Genomic DNA, 20,784 nt, shown 5'->3' on the forward strand with positions numbered 1-20,784 from the left:
CTAACATGATTAGCATGAAGCTAGCATCAAGTTAACATGATTAGCATGAAGCTAGCATGATGCTAACATGAAATAGCATGAAGCTAGCATGATGCTAACATGAATTAGCATGAAGCTAGCATGAAGCTAACATGATTAGCATGAAGCTAGCATCAAGTTAGCATGATTAGCATGAAGCTAGCATGATGCTAACATGAATTAGCATGAAGTTAGCATGAAGCTAGCATGATGCTAACATGAATTAGCATGAAGCTAGCATGATGCTAACATGAATTAGCATGAAGCTAGCATGATGCTAACATGAATTAGCATGAAGCTAGCATGATGCTAACATGAATTAGCATGAAGTTAGCATGAAGCTAGCATGATGCTAACATAAATTAGCATGAAGCTAGTATGATGCTAACATGAATTATCATGAAGCCGGCATGATGCTAACATGAATTAGCATGAAGCTAGCATTAAGCTAACATGAATTAGCATGAAGCTAGCATGATGCTAACATGAATTAGCATGAAGCTAGCATGATGCTAACATGAATTAACATGAAGCTAGCATGATGCTAACATGAATTAGCATGAAGCTAGCATGATGCTAACATGAATTAGCATGAAGTTAGCGTGATGCTAACATGAATTAGCATGAAGCTAGCGTGATGCTAACATGAATTAACATGACGCTAGCATGATGCTAACATGAATTAGCATGAAGCTAGCATGATGCTAACATGAATTAGCATGAAGTTAGCATGAAGCTAGCATGATGCTAACATGAATTAGCATGAAGCTAGCATGATGCTAACATGAATTAGCATGAAGCTAGCATGATGCTAACATGAATTAACATGAAGCTAGCATGATGCTAACATGAATTAGCATGAAGCTAGCATGATGCTAACATGAATTAGCATGAAGTTAGCATGATGCTAACATGAATTAGCATGAAGCTAGCATGATGCTAACATGAATTAACATGACGCTAGCATGATGCTAACATGAATTAGCATGAAGCTAGCATGATGCTAACATGAATTAGCATGAAGCTAGCATGATGCTAACATGAATTAGCATGAAGCTAGCATGATGCTAACATGAATTAGCATGAAGCTAGCATGATGCTAACATGAATTAGCATGAAGCTAGCATGATGCTAACATGAATTAGCATGAAGCTAGCATGATGTTAACATGAATTAACATGAAGCTAGCATGATGCTAACATGAATTAGCATGAAGCTAGCATGATGCTAACATGAATAAGCATGAAGTTAGCAAGATTGATTATGAAATTAGCATAAAGCTAGCATGAAACTAGCATGAAGCTAGTATGACTTAGCTTGAAGCTAGCATGAAGCTAACATGACCAAAAGACCCAACCCCCATGTCTCTATGATGTTCGGATCCAGAGATATAAGGCTTTGTTTATTATGTTGCTAGGGTGCTCATATTTGGTTGCTAGGAGCGTGGCTTAATACCTTGATAAGAATCCTCAGAGACTGATTGGATGCCTGAGTAAAATGAGCCCACCCCTATGTCTCTGTGACACTGTGCTGCAAAGATATCCATCTGGGCATTTTATAATGGCAGTCTATGGGATATGTTGCTAGGGTGCCCAAAAATGGTTGCTAGGGGTGTGGCTTAATAGATATGGGACGATCCTGAGAGACTGATTGGATGCCTGAGTAAAATGAGCCCACCCCCATGTCTCTACGACACTGTAAAGCAAAGATATTCCGTCTGGGACGCTTTTATTCCCTTATATGGGCATGTTCCCTGCCCCATTATAAGTCAATGGGGAAATTTGGGTGCCTCTTACACCCCAGGGGTGAAACTTATACCCCAATGTGATGTATGTTCTTACACAGCCTGCCAGCCTCTTCAAATGTGGTAACCCACAAGTTTTTACAAATTTCTCGCTTGCAGCTATGACCCGTCAAAGTTTGTCCAATGTTAAGTCAATGGGACTTTCGGAATTTTAATGTCCCGTTTTAGGAATTCTGTAAGTCGGATTCCTTCAAAAAGTCATAGCACACTTCTTCAGACTAGTCAGAATGTCCGTGGAAAATTTGGTGGATGTAGCTTGAAAGCTGTAGGCCGCATTAATTGCAGAAATTTAGTCTCAGAAGAAAAATAATAATAATAATAATAACTAGATAGGTACATTTCCTGAAGAAAATGTGAGTGGTGCTTGCCGTGGCAAAATTCTGGGGAACATATATGATTATACTCCAAGCCAAAAGTAAAACGATCCAACTCCCGTGTCTCTACGATGTTCTGATGCGGAGATATAAGGCTTTGTTTACTCTGTTGCTAGGGTACTGTATTTGGTTGCTAGGGAAAAAATTGCCATTCACTAGTGATTACCCTCCGAGTCACGAGTCAAACGGTCCAACCCCCTTGTCTCTACGATGTTCTGATGCGGAGGTATAAGGCTTTGTTTACTCTGTTGCTAGGGTACTGTATTTGGTTGCTAGGGAAAAAATTGGCATCCCATAATGATTACACTCCGAGTCACGAGTCAAACGGTCCAACCCCCGTGTCTCTACGATGTTCTGATGCGGAGATATAAGGCTTTGTTTACTCTGTTGCTAGGGTGGTGTATTTGGTTGCTAGGGAAAAAATTGGCATCCCATAATGATTACCCTCCGAGTCACAAGTCAAACGGTCCAACCCCCGTGTCTCTACGATGTTCTGATGCGGAGTTATAAGGCTTTGTTTACTGTGTTGCTAGGGTACTGTATTTGGTTGCTAGGGAAAAAATTGGCATCCCATAATGATTACACTCCGAGTCACGAGTCAAACAGTCCAACCCCCGTGTCTCTACGATGTTCTGATGCGGAGATATAAGGCTTTGTTTACTCTGTTGCTAGGGTACTGTATTTGGTTGCTAGGGAAAAAATTGCCATCCACTAGTGATTACCCTCCAAGTCATGAGTCAAACGGTCCAACCCCCGTGTCTCTACGATGTTCTGATGCGGAGATATAAGGCTTTGTTTACTCTGTTGCTAGGGTACTGTATTTGGTTGCTAGGGAAAAAAATGGCATCCACTAGTGATTACCCTCCGAGTCACAAGTCAAACGGTCCAACCCCCGTGTCTCTACGATGTTCTGATGCGGAGTTATAAGGCTTTGTTTACTGTGTTGCTAGGGTACTGTATTTGGTTGCTAGGGAAAAAATTGGCATCCCATAATGATTACACTCCGAGTCACGAGTCAAACAGTCCAACCCCCGTGTCTCTACGATGTTCTGATGCGGAGATATAAGGCTTTGTTTACTCTGTTGCTAGGGTACTGTATTTGGTTGCTAGGGAAAAAACTGCCATCCACTAGTGATTACCCTCCAAGTCATGAGTCAAACGGTCCAACCCCCGTGTCTCTACGATGTTCTGATGCGGACATATAAAGCTTTGTTTAGTCTGTTGCTAGGGTACTGTATTTGGTTGCTAGGGAAAAAAATGGCATCAACGAGTGATTACCCTCCGAGTCACGAGTGAAACGGTCCAACCCCCGTGTCTCTACGATGTTCTGATGCGGAGATATAAGGCTTTGTTTACTCTGTTGCTAGGGTACTGTATTTGGTTGCTAGGGAAAAAATTGGCATCCCATAATGATTACACTCCGAGTCACAAGTCAAACGGTCCAACCCCCGTGTCTCTACGATGTTCTGATGCGGAGATATAAGGCTTTGTTTACTCTGTTGCTAGGGTACTGTATTTGGTTGCTAGGGAAAAAATTGGCATCCCATAATGATTACACTCCGAGTCACGAGTCAAACGGTCCAACCCCCGTGTCTCTACGATGTTCTGATGCGGAGATATAACTGTTTGAATTTTATGTTGCTAGGGTGCTCAAAAGTGGTTGCTAGGGGCGTGGCTTAATACCTATGTAAGGATCCTGAGAGACTGATTGGATGCCTGAGTAAAATTAGCCCACCCCCATGTCTCTATGACACTGTGGTGCAAAGATATCCATCTGGGCATTTTATAATGGCAGTCTATGGGAGATGTTGCTAGGGTGCCCAAAATTGTTGCTAGGGGCGTGGCTTAATAGCTCTGGGATGATCCTGAGAGACGGATTGGATGCCCGAGTGAAATGAGCCCACCCACTTATCTCTACGACACTGTAAAGCAAAGATATCCCATCTGGAACTGTTTTATTCCCTTATATGGGCATGTTTCCTGCCCCATTATAAGTCAATGGGAATTTTCGGGCTCCTCTTACACCCCAGGGGTACAACTTACACCCCAATGTCATGTATGTTCTTACAGAGCCTACCACCCTCTTCAAATGTTGTGACCCACATGATTCTACAAAATCCTCGAGCGGAGCTATGACTGGTCAAAGTTGGGCGCAATGTTAAGTCAATGGGATTTTTTGGGTGATTTTTTGCCCCCCTTTCGGAAATCCTGCACCCGATCCCTTATAAAAGTCATAGCACACCTCTCCTCAATAAACCGGTCGATTTGAGCCCGCTTTCATGGGACTACGGCAAACCGTGCGGGACGAGTTACGCGCCGAAATTTTGTCCAGATATAAAAATAATAATAACTAGATAGAAAAGTTTGTTGACAAACTTTATGTTGGCTTGACAAAGCCTGGCCTGAACGTTAAAAACGGTTTGACAGAAGTTTAGTTTAGTAGGCTATCTGGCTGTTAGTATGTTTAAGTATGAAGCTAGCCTGATTTAACATAAAGCTAGCATGATTAGCCTGAAGCTAGCATGAAGCTAACATGATTAGCATGAAGCTAGCATCAAGTTAGCATGATAAGCATGAAGCTAGCATGATGCTAACATGAAATAGCATGAAGCTAGCATGATGCTAACATGAATTAGCATGAAGCTAGCATGAAGCTAACATGATTAGCATGAAGCTAGCATCAAGTTAGCATGATTAGCATGAAGCTAGCATGATGCTAACATGAAATAGCATGAAGCTAACATGATGCTAACATGAATTAGCATGAAGCTAGCATGAAGCTAACATGATTAGCATGAAGTTAACATGAAGTTAACATGATTAGCATGAAGCTAGCATGATGTTAACATGTATTAGCATGAAGTTAGCATGATGCTAACATGAATTAGCATGAAGCTAGCATGATGCTAACATGAATTAGCATGAAGCTAGCATGATGTTAACATGAATTAGCATGAAGCTAGCATGATGCTAACATGAATTAACATGAAGCTAGCATGATGCTAACATGAATTAGCATGAATTAGCATGATGCTAACATGAATTAGCATGAAGCTAGCATGATGCTAACATGAATTAGCATGAAGCTAGCATGATGCTAACATGAATTAGCATGAAGCTAGCATGATGCTAACATGAATTAGCATGAAGCTAACATGAAGCTAACATGAATTAGCATGAAGCTAACTTGAAATAGCATGAAGCTAGCATGATGCTAACATGAATTAGCATGAAGCTAGCATGATGCTAACATGAATTAGCATGAATTAGCATGATGCTAACATGAATTAGCATGAAGCTAGCATGATGCTAACATGAATTAGCATGAAGCTAGCATGAAGCTAACTTGAAATAGCATGAAGCTAGCATGATGCTAACATGAATTAGCATGAAGCTAGCATGATGCTAACATGAATTAGCATGAAGCTAGCATGATGCTAACATGAATTAGCATGAAGTTAGCATGATGCTAACATGAATTAGCATGAAGCTAGCATGATGCTAACATGAATTAGCATGAAGCTAGCATGATAATAACATGAATTAGCATGAAGTTAGCATGATGCTAACATGAATTAGCATGAAGCTAGCATGATGCTAACATGAATTAGCATGAAGCTAACATGAAGGTAACATGAATTAGCATGAAGCTAGCATGATGCTAACATGAATTAGCATGAAGCTAGGACGATGCTAACATGATTTAGCATGAAGTTAGCAAGATTTATTATGAAATTAGCATAAAGCTAGCATGAAGCTAGCATGAAGCTAGTTTGACTTAGCTTGAAGCTAGCATGAAGCTAACATGACCAAAAGACCCAACCCCCATGTCTCTATGATGTTCGGATCCAGAGATATATGGCTTTGTTTATTATGTTGCTAGGGTGCTCATATTTGGTTGCTAGGGGCGTGGCTTAATAGCTCAATAAGAATCCTTAGAGACTGATTGGATGCCTGAGTAAAATGAGCCCACCCCCATGTCTCTGTGACACTGTGCTGCAAAGATATTCATCTGGGCATTTTATAATGGCAGTCTATGGGAGATGTTGCTAGGGTGCCCAAAAATGGTTGCTAGGGGCGTGGCTTAATTGCTATGGGATGATCCAGAGAGACTGATTGGATGTCCGAGTAAAATGAGCCCACCCACTTATCTCTACGACACTGTAAAGCAAAGATATCCCATCTGGAACGTTTTTATTCCCTTATATGGGCGTGTTTCCTGCCCCGTTATAAGTCAATGGGGAATTTTGGGGGCCTCTTACACCCCAGGGGTGAAACTTACACCCCAATGTGATGTATGTTCTTACACAGCCTGCCAGCCTCTTCAAATGTGGTAAACCACAAGTTTCTACAAAATTCTCGCTCGCAGCTAGAACCCGTCAAAGTTTGTCCAATGTTAAGTCAATGGGACTTTCGGAATTTTTATTTCCCGTTTTAGGAATTCTGTAAGTCGGATCCCTTCAAAAAGTCATAGCACACTTCTTCAGACCAGTTAGAATGTCCGTGGAAAATTTGGTGGATGTAGCTTGAAAGCTGTAGGACGAGTTAGCTGCAGAAATTTAGTCTCAGAAGAAAAATAATAATAATAAGTTTAACTACAATAACAGTATGTTGGCTTTGTCAAGCCAACATAATAATAAGTTTAACTACAATAACAGTATGTTGGCTTTGTCAAGCCAACATAATAAGTATGAGCAATAGTAATAGTGATGCTTTGCATAAATGCAAGCACCACTAATAAGTTTAAAAGCAATAACAGTATGTTGGCTTTGTCAAGCCAACATAATAATAATAATAATAATAATAAGCTTAGATCGAAGAACAGTATGTTGGCTTTGTCAAGCCAACATAATAAGAATCATTTGCTGTTTATAAGCATCACAGATATGACTTGTTAATGTTGATGTACATGTTACTTATATACAGTGTATACAGTCAAATTCTTGCAGTGAATGTATACAATCTTGCTTCAGGTCCAGAGCATCAAGAGAAACTGAAGCTGGAGGAAGAGAAACGTGCTGCTGAGGAGAAATACAAGCACAAGAAAAGACAAATCCAAGAGCTACAGGAAGACATTGAAGTAAATATTTGCTTTTCCACCCAAACACCACTAACAGATTGCTTGAGCTGAAAACCTAATGTTGCAACAACCTCAACCTTAAATATTTTTAAATAAGTAAATGTAATATGTTAAGAAATGAAATATTCAATGGTTAAGGTCATAACCACCATAGAAAATTTGAAAATAGATAGATTTTTTTACACAAATAACTAGCAATTTCAGTAAATGCTAACAATTGTGTGTAAGTCTAATGGGGTACACACCAAATGCGAATTCAACGATTTGTGCGAGTAGATTACAAAGAAAGTCAATGCAAAAAAATAAACTCACGTGGGGCGGTGTGAGTGACGCAAATTGGCAGGCATGATTGCCGTGAAAACAAGCGCTGTTGCATTAAATGCGTCTCGTTGCAAGTTGAAAACATTAAATTGAAACGCAAAATTCGCAATTACACAAAGCTAAATCCTGCAAGTAATCTAAAGCGAGGAACGCATTGCTTTGTGTTTGGTGTGTACGCACATAATGAGGCGTACACTCCAAATATGAATTTGATTTCGAGTATGTTACATAGAAAGTCAATGCAAAGACGCAAACTCGCGCAGCGTGGTGACGATTGCCGCGAAAAACACGCCCTATTCGCCTTAAACGCATCTTTGCACAAGTTAAAAACATTAAACTTAAATGAAAAATTAGCATGACATGAATTTACATCCCTTAAGGAATGCGATGCTTGCGTTCGGTGTGTACGAAGCATAATAGGGCGTACACACCAAACGCAAATTCAACGATTTGCATGAGTACATTACATACAAAGTCAATGCAAAGACATGAAAACACACGCTATTCACCTCAAATGTGTCTAATAGAAACAAAAACAATATTCATGGCAACTGCGCAGCCCAGTTAGCGTCATTTGCAAACCCCGCGTGAGTTAGCGTCTATTCGCATTAATTTGCGTCGATTTTGTATGTAATCTACTTGCACAAATTGTTAAATTTGTACCTCCACAAAATCTAGTACATGTGATCATACAAATCAAACGATCACACAAAAACAAGCTAATTTTTCTTTTTATTAATATGAATTGTACAGTATTTGGATTGATTTTATCATTTTTTCATCTATTCTTTTTTAAGTTATCATGCTTATTGAATAGCATGCTCGTGCATTTAGAATAGATCTGCAACCCACCGGTTAATATCTACTTGATTAGGTGCATGAATCAAACCTTTTAAATTGTTTGAAAAAATGTTTACATTGTGTTTTTTATTTTAGGGCATGTCTAGTACACTTGAGACTCTTCTTCAGGAGGAAGCAGTCCAGAATGAAACTAATGAAAACATCCAAGCACAAGTCTATTCTCTCAAAAAAGACATCATCTCTCAAGAGGAGAAATTGAAAAGAGCTGTAAAACAGGTAAACATTGTCCAGTACAATACCTACCACTCTCTTTGTTTGAAGAAAAATAATCAGACATTACAGAATGTACAATTTTAACTTTTTCCTCCAACAATTAGCATTTTTAAATATCATATTGACTCTAGGGGAGAGTGGGGTTGGATGGGACATTGGGTAAGATGGGAGACACATCATTGACATGATAATTTACAATATTTTTTGCTAAAAAGGTAGCTGTGGGATAGAATTTCATCTGATAACAAACATCCCGGTGTATAAGTAGTAGGCATATTATACGTTATAGTATGAGAGGTTACATTATAAAGGGGCATATCTGAGCCTCCCTTACATGTGACCCTGGACTACAAAACCAGTCATAAGGGTCACTTTTTTAAATTAAAAAATTTAGAATCTGCAAAAAAATCTAAATATGAAGAAAATCACCTTTTAAAGTTGTCCAAATTAAGTTCTTAGCAACTGCACCCACTCACAGTTTTGATATATTTACGGTAGGAAATATATTTTATAAAAACATGATCTTTACAAAATATCCTAATGATTATCATTTTTACCCATATCATTTTTTTGCTTTTGCTACAAATATTATATTTGAACATATTATGATACTATATTCATAATCACATTCTGTTGTTGTTTTACAGTGTGAAAAATATACCAAAGAAATTCGGTCTGCTAAAAAGACCAAAGAGAAGACGTTTGAGGAACGTGACATAGAGCTACGTCAACTTAAAGAATTAAATAAAAACGTAAATACGATGCTTCTGCAAATCATGGAAGAAAATCCTGACCTGTCATCACTGTTACAGATGCACTTCATGCAGGTACAGCTTGACATGATGAATAATGCTCAGTGTGATCTTAAAATAATGCTACTAAAGGGACACTCCACTTTTTTTGAAAATATGCTCTTTTTCCAGCTCCCCTAGAGTTAAACATTTAATTTTTATTCTTTTGGAATTCATTCAGCTGATCTTTGGGTCTGGCGCTACCACTTTTAGCTTAACATAATACTAGTGCTCCCTCACAATTAGTCGCGACTAATCGTTTGCAGAATAAAAGTTTTTGTTTACATAATAAATGTGTGTGTACTGTGTATAATAATTATGTTCATATAAATACACACACATAAATGTATAATTTTAAGAAAAAAATATATTTATATAATAAATATTTATATTTATATATAATATAGATTATATATAAATATAAACATGTATATACACATGCAAATGTTTCTTATTTATATACATGCATGTGTGTATGTGTATTTATACATAATTATTATACACAGTACACACACATATATTATGTAAACAAAAACTTTTATTCTGCAAACGATTAGTCGCGACTACTTAATACATTGAATCTGATTAGACCATTAGCATCGCGCTCAAAAATAACTAAAGAATTTCAATATTTTTACTATTTAAAACTTGACTCTTCTGTATTTACATTGTGTACTAAGACTGACGGTCACTAGAAAGTAACCAAGGGGACTATTTTCGGGCAGTGCATGCATAATATCACTACGCCTGCTGCAGCCATGTTACAGCAGTAAAGTGATTATTACGCCAGAATGAAAGTATAGTTCCTAGACATATCGACCTAGAAAATCGCAACTTTTCATTTTCTGTCGGTCTTAGTGCATGATGTAACTACAGAAGAGTCAAGTTTTGAATAGAAAAAATGTTTAGACTCTTTGGTTATTTTTGAGCGCGATGCTAATGGTCTAATCAGATTCTATGAATTATGCTAAGCTATGCTAAAAGTGGTAGCACCAGACCCGGAGATCAGCTAGATGGATTCCAAAACAGTAAAAATCAAATGTTTAACTCTAGGGGAGCTGGAGCATATTTTCAAAAAAGTGGAATGTCCCTTTAAGTTGAGCAATACTTTATAGAATAGCAGGAAAATGTTTGTGAATCTTTTGGATTTTCATAGTTTTCTGAATAAATTTTTCATAAAATGTGATCTAATCAAGGGTATTGACAAACATAATTTGTCTAAAAAGTAACTATACAAAAATATCTGATCTTTCATGCCTTTATTGTGAACACCCAAAAAAAAACAAAAAAACTCAGTGCTTATGGAAAAAGTATGTGAACCCTTGAGATATTGACCACAAAAAAGCAATTTGGAGTCAGGTTTTAGCACACCTGGCGTCTCATTAAGATAATACGTTTGGAGGTGTGAACTACAATTAATTTGACTGATAAAAAACCCTCAAATTTTTGGAGTTTGCTCTGCACAAAAACAACACGCTTATGTGAGCCATACCTCCCAAAAAGAGCTTTCAGAGGAGCTACGATCAAGAATTGTTGCTTTACATTGACTATGTCTGTTATGCAGTATCATTCAGTTTTTGAGTGAATTATTTATTTTCCATATTAAAGGCTGATCTGTCACTGCCCTCACCTGCCTCTACCCCATCCAGTCGCCTAAGCTCAAAGTGCGGCTCAGCACGGAGTTCTGCTTCACTTCGGTAAACACATTCCTTTAATGTTTACCTATTCAAGCTTTCGCCAATAAATTAAGATTCCACATTTCCAACAATGTTATTCAATACTAGGGCTGCAACAACGAATCGATTAAATCGATAAAAATCGATTACTAAAAGTGTTGGCAACGAATTTCATTATCGATTCGTCGTGTCGCGTGACGCAGAGACGTTTAATTTTAAAAAAGAAAAAAATAAACCCTTCAGTTAAGCGCGGAGCGGAGTGAACACACTCGTGCTGCGTCCCAAACAGCCTATTTCCATACTATATAGTAGGCAAAGAGTATGTGAAGTAGTGCTTTTCGCCTACTATATAGTATGGAAGTATGCTGTTTGGGACGCAGCGTCGGTCTCTCTCGCGCACTGTTGCTTGCAGAGTTCGGCGGCTCATAGACAGGGCGGAGAAAAGACAGGGCGGCGGGGAAAAGATGAAAAAACCAGCAAAGGTAGAGGAAAACCACATGTCAGTGTTTTACTCATCCCAAACGTAAGCGCGTCACCTGGAAGTTAGCCGGCAAAGAGGTAAACAAACAAAGACGACACGCTTATGCTTTATGGAGCGACGACAGCGGGTAAAAAAAGTTTCTAGAACGAATAAAAAACTCCAATGACAAACTCCACTGATATTAAACAATGAAATAAAACTTTGAGAGGGAGTTGTATGAACGCTTTTCCCCGTCATGGACCTTTACGTAAAATCATCGCGCCATCACTCTCCTGCTGCCCTTTCCTGCGCGCTCCAGCTCATGCCGACTGCCAAGCAAGGAGACGCGCGTGCCCGGCCCAACATACAGTAAGTGCCGCCTTTTGTTGCATAAACATCGTCTTACATTTTTTAAGGCGAAGTAATGAATGGTGTATTTGCATTTTGCGCGGAAGTAGAAGAAGCATTTTCCGTTTTCACACGACGCATGTATGTGGCCAAATGTAAATAGAACAGTTTTAACAAATGAGATAGCTATCTGATCAGAGAAAACACATGAAGTCAAATATAAAGGTACAAAGCTGTCACTGGGGCAGTACCCTTTATAAAAAGTCCTAATATGTACCATTTAGGAGCAAATATATATCTTTGAACTGCCAATATGTACTTTTGAAGTACTAATATGCACTCTTTGGGTACAAAGGTGTACCTTTTTGAAAGAGTACTGTCCAGTGACAACTTTTGTACCTTTATTTCTAGTGTACTCATTTACTATCTTTTTGATCCCATCAAGAGAGGCTTCTTGATGGGAAATGCATCATAAAAAAGTCTATATATTTGGCAGATGTAAAGCATACATGTGTATTTTTTGTGTGTTAGTCCATTTTTATTTTATTTTATTATTATTGTAACAGCTCAGGTATGTTCAAGGAGCAACATGTTTGTGTAATTTCTAAAGATTTTTGTTCTGTTTTGAATAAGGGGTTGGAAATGAATGCTTTTCTTGTTTTTTATCCGATTCATCGATTAATCGAAAAAATAATCGACAGATTAATCGATTATTAAAATAATCGTTAGTTGCAGCCCTATTCAATACTTTCATTTCGAGTAAAAAGTCCCTTTAAACTTTTGCCAAATGTTGCACATGTATCAGATCCTCAGATCAGTCAGCTAACAGCAGCCCCAGAAGCCAATCTGGCACATCTTCTCCTGTGAAGGTAGTGGAGTTGGGCTTGGGTCTCTCTCTCAAGTCCCCGCAAGGATCTCGCCCCACCAGCAGTGGAAGCAGAAGCCAATCTGGCGCATCTGTAAAGGTAGTGGATCTGGGCTTGGGTCTCTCTGTCAAGTCCCCACAAGGATCTCGCCCGACCAGCAGTGGAAGCAGCAGCAGCAGCAGCAAGGGCAAAAGACCTTCAGATTCATAGCACCTCTTTATGTGAACAAGTACACTCACAAGTCTTTTTCTCAGACTGGATGTAACTGAATGTCTAATTTATTTAATAAAAATTCTCTTGAATTAGACTTTGTTTATGGTAATTGCTCACACATTCAAGGAGCTTTACTGTACATTGTAAGACATTGACTATAAACAGAAGGTTCTGTTTGTTGACTCGTTATCACTTCCAAGAATAAAAAAACTAAATTAAAAATTGTTTTTTACTTTTTCTTTCTGTTCAATTGGAATTATAACTCTGCCCTGATGATGTGTGATTTTCAATGCTTAATGTCATTGTATGCATTTCTACTGTGATGTGTTTTTTGAACACAAGAGTATACGCAATAAAACCCTACTTCCATGAAATGCTTTGATCCTTGGAGAATCAGTTACAAGAAACTAGAGAAATACTACTGTCTGAGGGCTATTGTGTTTGGGTTGGTAGCGCTAGGGTGTGTCCGGTCTCCCAGGAAACCCATGAGTGTGTAACGCCCCCATACAGCATATAAACCTGGTGTGTCGCAGATTGTCATGAACATACATCTTCAAAACAGATTGTTTGCAGGACATCTGAGAAAATGTTTCACTTTATCCTGTTTGTTGGATTTCTCTGTTTTTCAAACACTGGTAAGTAAATCTCTAATTGTCAGTCAAATACCAAAATACTTCAATAACACATAATTTTGGAAAATTTAGCAGTATTGTACCGTCTCTGGTCTAATGTGGCTGATAAATTGAACTGGTCAGTAACTAATGTCTTTGTTTAATGTCACTCGTAGCAATTACTATTACAGAAGCAAGTACGACCGCTGGTATGATGACCTCAAACAACAACACAATCAGTTTGCCAACTCAACCAACAATACAGCCTACTGGTATGGTGAAAGTCATATTTGGTTTATACAAAATCTTTTAACCTGTTGGTGTAACCTTGGTATATAATGATTATTGTAACGACTCAAAGATCTCTTTTTTTTCACAGACCGTCCAGGAATTGCTTTTTATAGAATAGCAGCCGTATCTTCAGTTGATCTGTCTATGGATTCACCTGAGATTCAGGCCCTTGTGCAACAGGTAAATTAAGTTAGCTTATATAATATAAATATATGTATACACATTATATACCAGGAATATTTATGTTCCTTTACTGTGAAGATGACGGTTTAATATGTTTAAATGTGATTTTAGATGGAGACTTTCATACCAGATCAATACAAAGCAACGACTAACATCACTGTGAGAAGCATCCAAAAAATGCCCAGTACCACCAATGTTTAAATGTTCTTTTACTTGTAATGTTTTAACCTTTTACACTCTAAAAAGTATAAGTTGGATTAACTTAAAAAGTTACTTTAACTCATTCACCGCCATTGACGAGTTATCTCGTCATTTATGAGTTCATATTTAACTAATAAATATGCCTTTCTGGACGAATTTCAAAGTGAAAGTGTAATACCGCTTTTATCCACTATCGAAAATTTATCAAAAACGGAATTTAAAAAGATTTAATGATTTATTTTAACTGCCTTTATGTTTGATAGTCATTCTGAGTCTGATCTCTAACATAAATTCCTTTACAAAAACGCAATTTTTTAAGCTTTTTGCTCAAAATGTTGTATTTTTGAAGAGAAATATCCATATTTCAGTGGTTAAATTAAGTAGAAAAAGTAAATATATAATGAAACGTTTTTTCCCCATTTTGTTTGTTTCTTTATTGTTTGTTTGAAAGCAGAAACATAAACTCTCTGATTTTCAAACTAGGGGAATTTGTCCATCATCTCAGGGTTGCTGGGATAATAGTTTTAATCACTTTGATTGTGTCTTTATTATTTCAAGTACATTTTCCATATATATTGTACATTTGTCCCTCATCCAGAGGCAGTTGTATCATCACTGTAAAAAGTGTTTCTGTGTCTTAGTAGATTTAATAAAAATAAAATGAGTAAACTGTATTAAACCTTTTGAATTCTTGTTTTTTATCTAAATATGAGTTAAAATAACATACAAATGTGAATCATTTGAGTAATTCTAAATGAATACATTATTGAGTAAATTCAACTTTATTTTATCATGTATCATCCACTTAAATTTGCAAGAAATGTATTTAATAATTTTGTGTTGAAACTACATGAATGATTTTATTAAACATCCCAGCATGCATTGCATGGTACTGCATTTGGAGAGTAAAATTTGAAATTAAACAATATTAATAATAATAATAATATATGTGTTTTAAAAGAAAGACTTCTTAGTGTTTAATGTTCATTTATCTTCGAGAGTTTATGTTTCTTATTTGAATTTTATAGTTATAATTGTTCAGAAGACTGGTGTATAGACGTTATTGTCTTCAATCTATCTTCCTATCTTTTGTCTTCAATTAAATTTGTAATTGTTATTGACAACGTATGTTTATGTAAAGTTAATCGCTGTAGTGCTTAGAATATAGACATTTAGATTTATTTTCTGAGGTTATAGCCAGGATTCAATTAAAATGTTTATTCACATATGATTAGGTGAATTTTACTAAGAACATAAAGTTCATAAAACCTTAAATTAGTACAGGTTACTTGTAGCAACCCGTAAATAAATTAGCTGTACCAAGAGAAGTAGGTTAATCTGACTAGTACTACACTGTAAAAAAAATCTTTGCTGCTCTAAATATTTTTGTTGAAAAAACTCAGATCTACAAGTCATTTCAATCTACTATTATCTTGACGTGAGTTGTTATAACTACAGATAAATTGTTATAACTTATAAAATGAAGTTGATTTTTTTCAACTATATTTAATAAGTTGTAGCAACTCATTTCTAGTCAAGATACGTAATAGTAAGTTGACATGACTTGTAAATCTGAGTTGATTCAACAAAAAATGTAAGGCACCAAAGATTTTTTACAGTGTAGTTATATTAATTAACTCAACTTGATTTTGTTGCGTTTGTATTAGGTAACATTGCAATGTTTATTGTACTTAAAAAAGACTGCAAGTTGACTCGACTTTAAACAACATCCAATGCAGCCACTTGCCTTACTTTTTATAAGATACATCTATAGGCATTTTTTTTACAGTGAATTTCATAATAATTGTAATAATTACCATGCAAGTAATCCTTTGTTTGGTAATGAATACATTTTAAAACAAAGTTTACCTAAATGCATTTTTTCCTAAATATACTTTCACAATTACTATTACGTCAGAAAAATCACACATCCACTGGAAAATTGCTGTTCTAGGACATAATGTCAAAACTAAACATTTTAAAGGAGTTATTTAAGATTTCAAAAGCACACTTAACACATTAATTCATTGTTAATTATTACATTAACTAAAAATAGGTTGTACTTAATGATAACTCTATTATTAGTACATGCCTTATAGCATTAGTTCAATACATTCATGTCTTAGTTCATTTTGATTCATGTTATCATAAAGTGTAACCATATTACTTAATTTGTCTATTTAAGAAACTGAGCATCATTCAAAATAACAGAAACTCAATAGATATAATTACTATTATTAACCATGTTTCAGGTTTCATGTTTCCTTACATAGGGCAGTGGCTCAGTGTACTGTATACATCCAATAAAAGAAGCATTTCAAATGAATTCTGGGTATTTTGTTTCAAAACCATCATGTAACACATTTTGATCAATTCAGTACCACATTCATAAGTTAATGGAATGTAAAGCTGCTTGTTTTCTTGATAATGCATTGAACTTTAATTCATTATGTGGTTATTATGAATCTTTCAAAAGAGAAGAACCAAAATGAATAGACAGGTCCTAATAGTTGTTTTTACATGTAAATGCAAAACACTGTACTGCACTTCTAGTCTATCTGTGGAGATAACTTTTTATAATACATTTGATACTGATGGTATTATTAGTAGTCTGTCCTCAATATGCCAAAATACATTCATGCATCTCAGTTATGCATGCGGCTCTTTACAGTAAACTTGGGATTACTTGTTTGGAAATATTTTGATGTACGTCATACAGCTCAGGATGAAGGTGTTTTTGACGACAGCTACTATTCAGTCAACTATTTATGGAATAACAGTGACAAATTTTCTTGTTTGAATCAAAAGCAATACTTAAGAAATTAAAGTTTCCTATTAACACATCAACCATGCAATGAGCTATTTTTGTTTCAATTGTTTGTTTAATACCTATTTGCCACTAAAACGGAAGGAAGATGTTGGTTTTAACTTTAGTGATTTTGTCAACCATTGTGTATGAAAAACTAAAGAATGAAATGCTAAGTTTTTTTAATGGTACTCATCAGTAAGATAATAAACCATATAAAAGTCAAACACATCTGATCAGTAGATGGTGCAGTTGGTGGTCGAATACTCTAGACCAGTGATTCTCAAACTTTTTCAGCGTGCGGCCCCCCTTGTGTACAGTGCATATTTTTTGCGGCCCCCTGAAAGAAAATTTATGACAAAAACAGTTTTAAAATTAAATATTTTAATTAAACAAAACAAAACATATAAAAGTATACCTGGCTTATATTTTTTTTAGGTTTAATTACACAGAATTCATGATATGTATTTTATAAAATGTCATAAAACTGGGGCCCCCCTGGCACCATCTCGCGGCCCCCCTGGTTTGAAAACCACTGCTCTAGACAAATAGATTGCGGTTTAGTCATATACTTGTTTTTGATCTGCCTTGCTTGAACACATTCACCCATGTTTGTTCGATGTAATAAAGTTATAAATTAAATTAAAATTACATTCATAACATCGAGGCTCTATTACGGCAACACTATTTAAGGAGTAGTTCACTTTAAAGTGAAAATTCTGTCATCATTTACTCATCCCATTGTTGTTCTAAACCTGCATGAATCTCTCTTTTCTGATAAACACACAAAAAGATACCTTAAGAAATGATGGCAAACACACAGCAGATAGTGACCACTGACCTCCCATAGTAGGAATAAAAAAATATGATGGAATTTAATGGGTACCATTAACTGTGTGCTTACCATCATTTATCAAAATATCTTCTTCATCATTAATCACAATACATCCAAAATATGTTTTCCTACTATGGAAGTCAGTGGTCACTATCTGCTGTGTGTTTACCATCATTTTTAAAAATATTATCTTTTGTGTTCATAAGAAAAAATAAATTCATACAGGTTTAAAGTGAACTATCAACAAATGGTACAAATGTTGTCGCTGGGATGGTACCTTTAAAAAAGTCCTAATATGTACAGTTTTGGTACAGATACGTATGTACCTTTGAGGTACCAATATGCACCTTTTGGGTACAGAAGTGTACTTTTTGAAAAGGTACCGTCACAGTGACAACTTTCATACCTTACTTTTTATTTGCGAGTGAGTGTTACATAACCCACCCCAAATATTTTAGTGGCAGTGCCACAGAACATACTGAACACTTATTTCCAGTTTCATTCATGCATTGACATAAATCATCAAACAAGCTGTTTTGTAAGAGTTTATTATGCACGTTGACATGGTTGTGGTGTATTATTTACGAGTACTTCATAACCAGTTTCTCTAGTATTTCATACCAGATCTTTCCTAATATTAGGCTACACTTTGATTTGCACAAAAACATTTATCCACCAGTATAGAAGATCAGCAAAATTGCAAGATGACATATACAGTAAGTTTCCCACTAATATTTCATTACAGATCATTTTTAGTATGGATTCCCATAAACACGTCTTACCATATAACTTTGCACTGAGCATGAAGTGGTTCTGCAGTTGTCTTCAAACAGATAATCATAAATAATTCAGCCCATAAATAAAGTCAGCGCCAGTATCCAGGTTCTTGTCTGCATGGTGATCAGTGATCTCAAAGATCTCGCAATGTTTTTCTGTCGATGATATGACTGATGAGCTGGGTATACTGGTTTAATTCTTGAAGTTAGATGTATATTATGTACTGTATAGAGTAGCGTCACATAACACGTCATGTGAGGTGCCAGAGGGTTAAAACTATAGCATTGATTATTAAAGGATACATGGAACATCTTCATGGAACAAATGTCTGAATTGTTGTTGTAAAATACTACATAATGTGCACTACTTAATGTTAAAGAATACCTGCTCTGTACAAAAATCCCATTCTGCACATTTATGTTTCTTATTCTTAAACAGCTTCATTTGCACCTTATGACATTTTATAAAATACATTAATTCTGCAAGAAAAAGTTTTAGAACCACTGCTGAAATATTTGCTTTGATCCCATGCGGAACTGCATTTATCAGTTTTGTAAAATAAAAGCTCACTTTCGTAAGACGATGATTATAATACGTAGAACAAAACTGTGTATAAAAGAGCTTTGGGGATAAACTTCATCACATGATTTAATACTTGGTCACAGATACTGGGTAGCAGATGGACTCACTGACCTCAGTGTTTTACAGTATGTGCTTATAATGTATGTGGCCAGGTTTCTACAGTATTTTGCTCAATTGAGCCTGTTTTCTCTGTAATTTCATTGGTTGTCTCTGTAAAGTTATTTTCTTTTCTGTCTTGAGATTATTTTTAAGTAAAACTATGTGAAGAGGGAAAGTCAGAGATTTCCATGACACAGTGAATCACAGAGTTTCGCTTTATTAATCACTGACTCATCCTGTAAAGTGCATTTGTTTCAACCAATGTGTATGAAACTATTTCAACACACAATGATCACAACAGGAAACAGGTTACATTAAAAAAGTTTTTTTTTAAGGTGATATTACTTAAACATAGATCACTTTTTGCTCAAGTCTTGAGTGTCACAGATGCTTCTCTGGAAAAAAAGACTCTTGTGAAATTTCACAAATGGGTCCATTAAAGTTTATGATAATGTCAAAAACTGAGCACAGATTTAGAAAGTCTGCAATCAAAAGATAATTTTATCGAAGATTAAAATATAAACAAAGATTTTTCATCAATTGTTTTTAAATCCTTACCTTTATTTCGTTTACAGCGTTATATGTTTTTTTTAATAATTGTTTCTTCTTACCAATTTTAGGAGAAACGTCTGAGGCTTGATACTTAAACACAACTGAGAACTCCTTCAGATGTCCTAAGATATGAAAGAGCAACATACGAGCAATAACCTTTTCCTCTGGAATCAAAGTTAAATTCAGTTAAATTCTTTAGGAAACTTATTTTCTGACATATAATGAGAAAGGGGATTTATAGACAAAAATAAAATATGAGTGAATTGCCCCAAAAGCTCACACTATTAAAAATAAAGGTGCTTCACGATGCCATTGAAGAACATTTAAATGGTCTCCCAAAAGACCATTTTGTGGTCGGTTTCACAAAAGGTTCTTTAAGGTAAAAAAGGTTAATCAGATTATAAAAATGTATGAAGAAAACATGGTTCTTTAAAAAAGGTTAATCAGATTATAAAAATGTATGAAGAAAACATGGTTCTTTAAAGAACCTTTGACTAAATGGTTCTATAAGGAACCAAAAAAGGGTTTTCTTTAACATCACTGCGAAGAACCTTTTAAGCACCTTTAACATCTGAAAAAACTTTTTGTTTTACAAAAGGTTCTTTAAGGTGAAAAAAAGTTCATCATATTATAAAAATGTATTAAGAAATGGTTCTTTAAGGAACCAAAAAAGGGGTTTTATGGCATCGCTGTGAAGAACCTTTTAAATACCTTTAACATCGGAAGAACCTTTTTGTTTCACAAAAGGTTCTTTAAGGTGTAAAAAGGTTATTCAGATTATAAAAATGTATGAAGAAAATGGTTCTTTAAGGAACCAAAAAA

General features: G+C 35.9%; 1 protein-coding gene across 1 annotated transcript in view; it reads left to right on the top strand.

Annotated features, from left to right (window-relative positions):
• ccdc39 (coiled-coil domain 39 molecular ruler complex subunit) overlaps positions 1 to 13,399 on the top strand; it is a 54,755-nt gene extending 41,356 nt beyond the window's left edge. The window contains exons 16-20 of the mRNA XM_073854125.1: positions 7,170 to 7,276; positions 8,534 to 8,674; positions 9,319 to 9,498; positions 11,071 to 11,159; positions 12,752 to 13,399. Of these exons, the coding sequence (XP_073710226.1) occupies positions 7,170 to 7,276; positions 8,534 to 8,674; positions 9,319 to 9,498; positions 11,071 to 11,159; positions 12,752 to 13,022 (788 nt within the window). The 3' untranslated portion in view covers positions 13,023 to 13,399. The remainder of the gene's footprint in view (positions 1 to 7,169; positions 7,277 to 8,533; positions 8,675 to 9,318; positions 9,499 to 11,070; positions 11,160 to 12,751) is intronic.
• The last annotated feature ends 7,385 nt before the right edge of the window (positions 13,400 to 20,784 follow it).

The sequence above is a fragment of the Misgurnus anguillicaudatus genome, chromosome 2 (assembly GCF_027580225.2).
Source record: "Misgurnus anguillicaudatus chromosome 2, ASM2758022v2, whole genome shotgun sequence".
Lineage (NCBI taxonomy): Eukaryota > Metazoa > Chordata > Actinopteri > Cypriniformes > Cobitidae > Misgurnus > Misgurnus anguillicaudatus.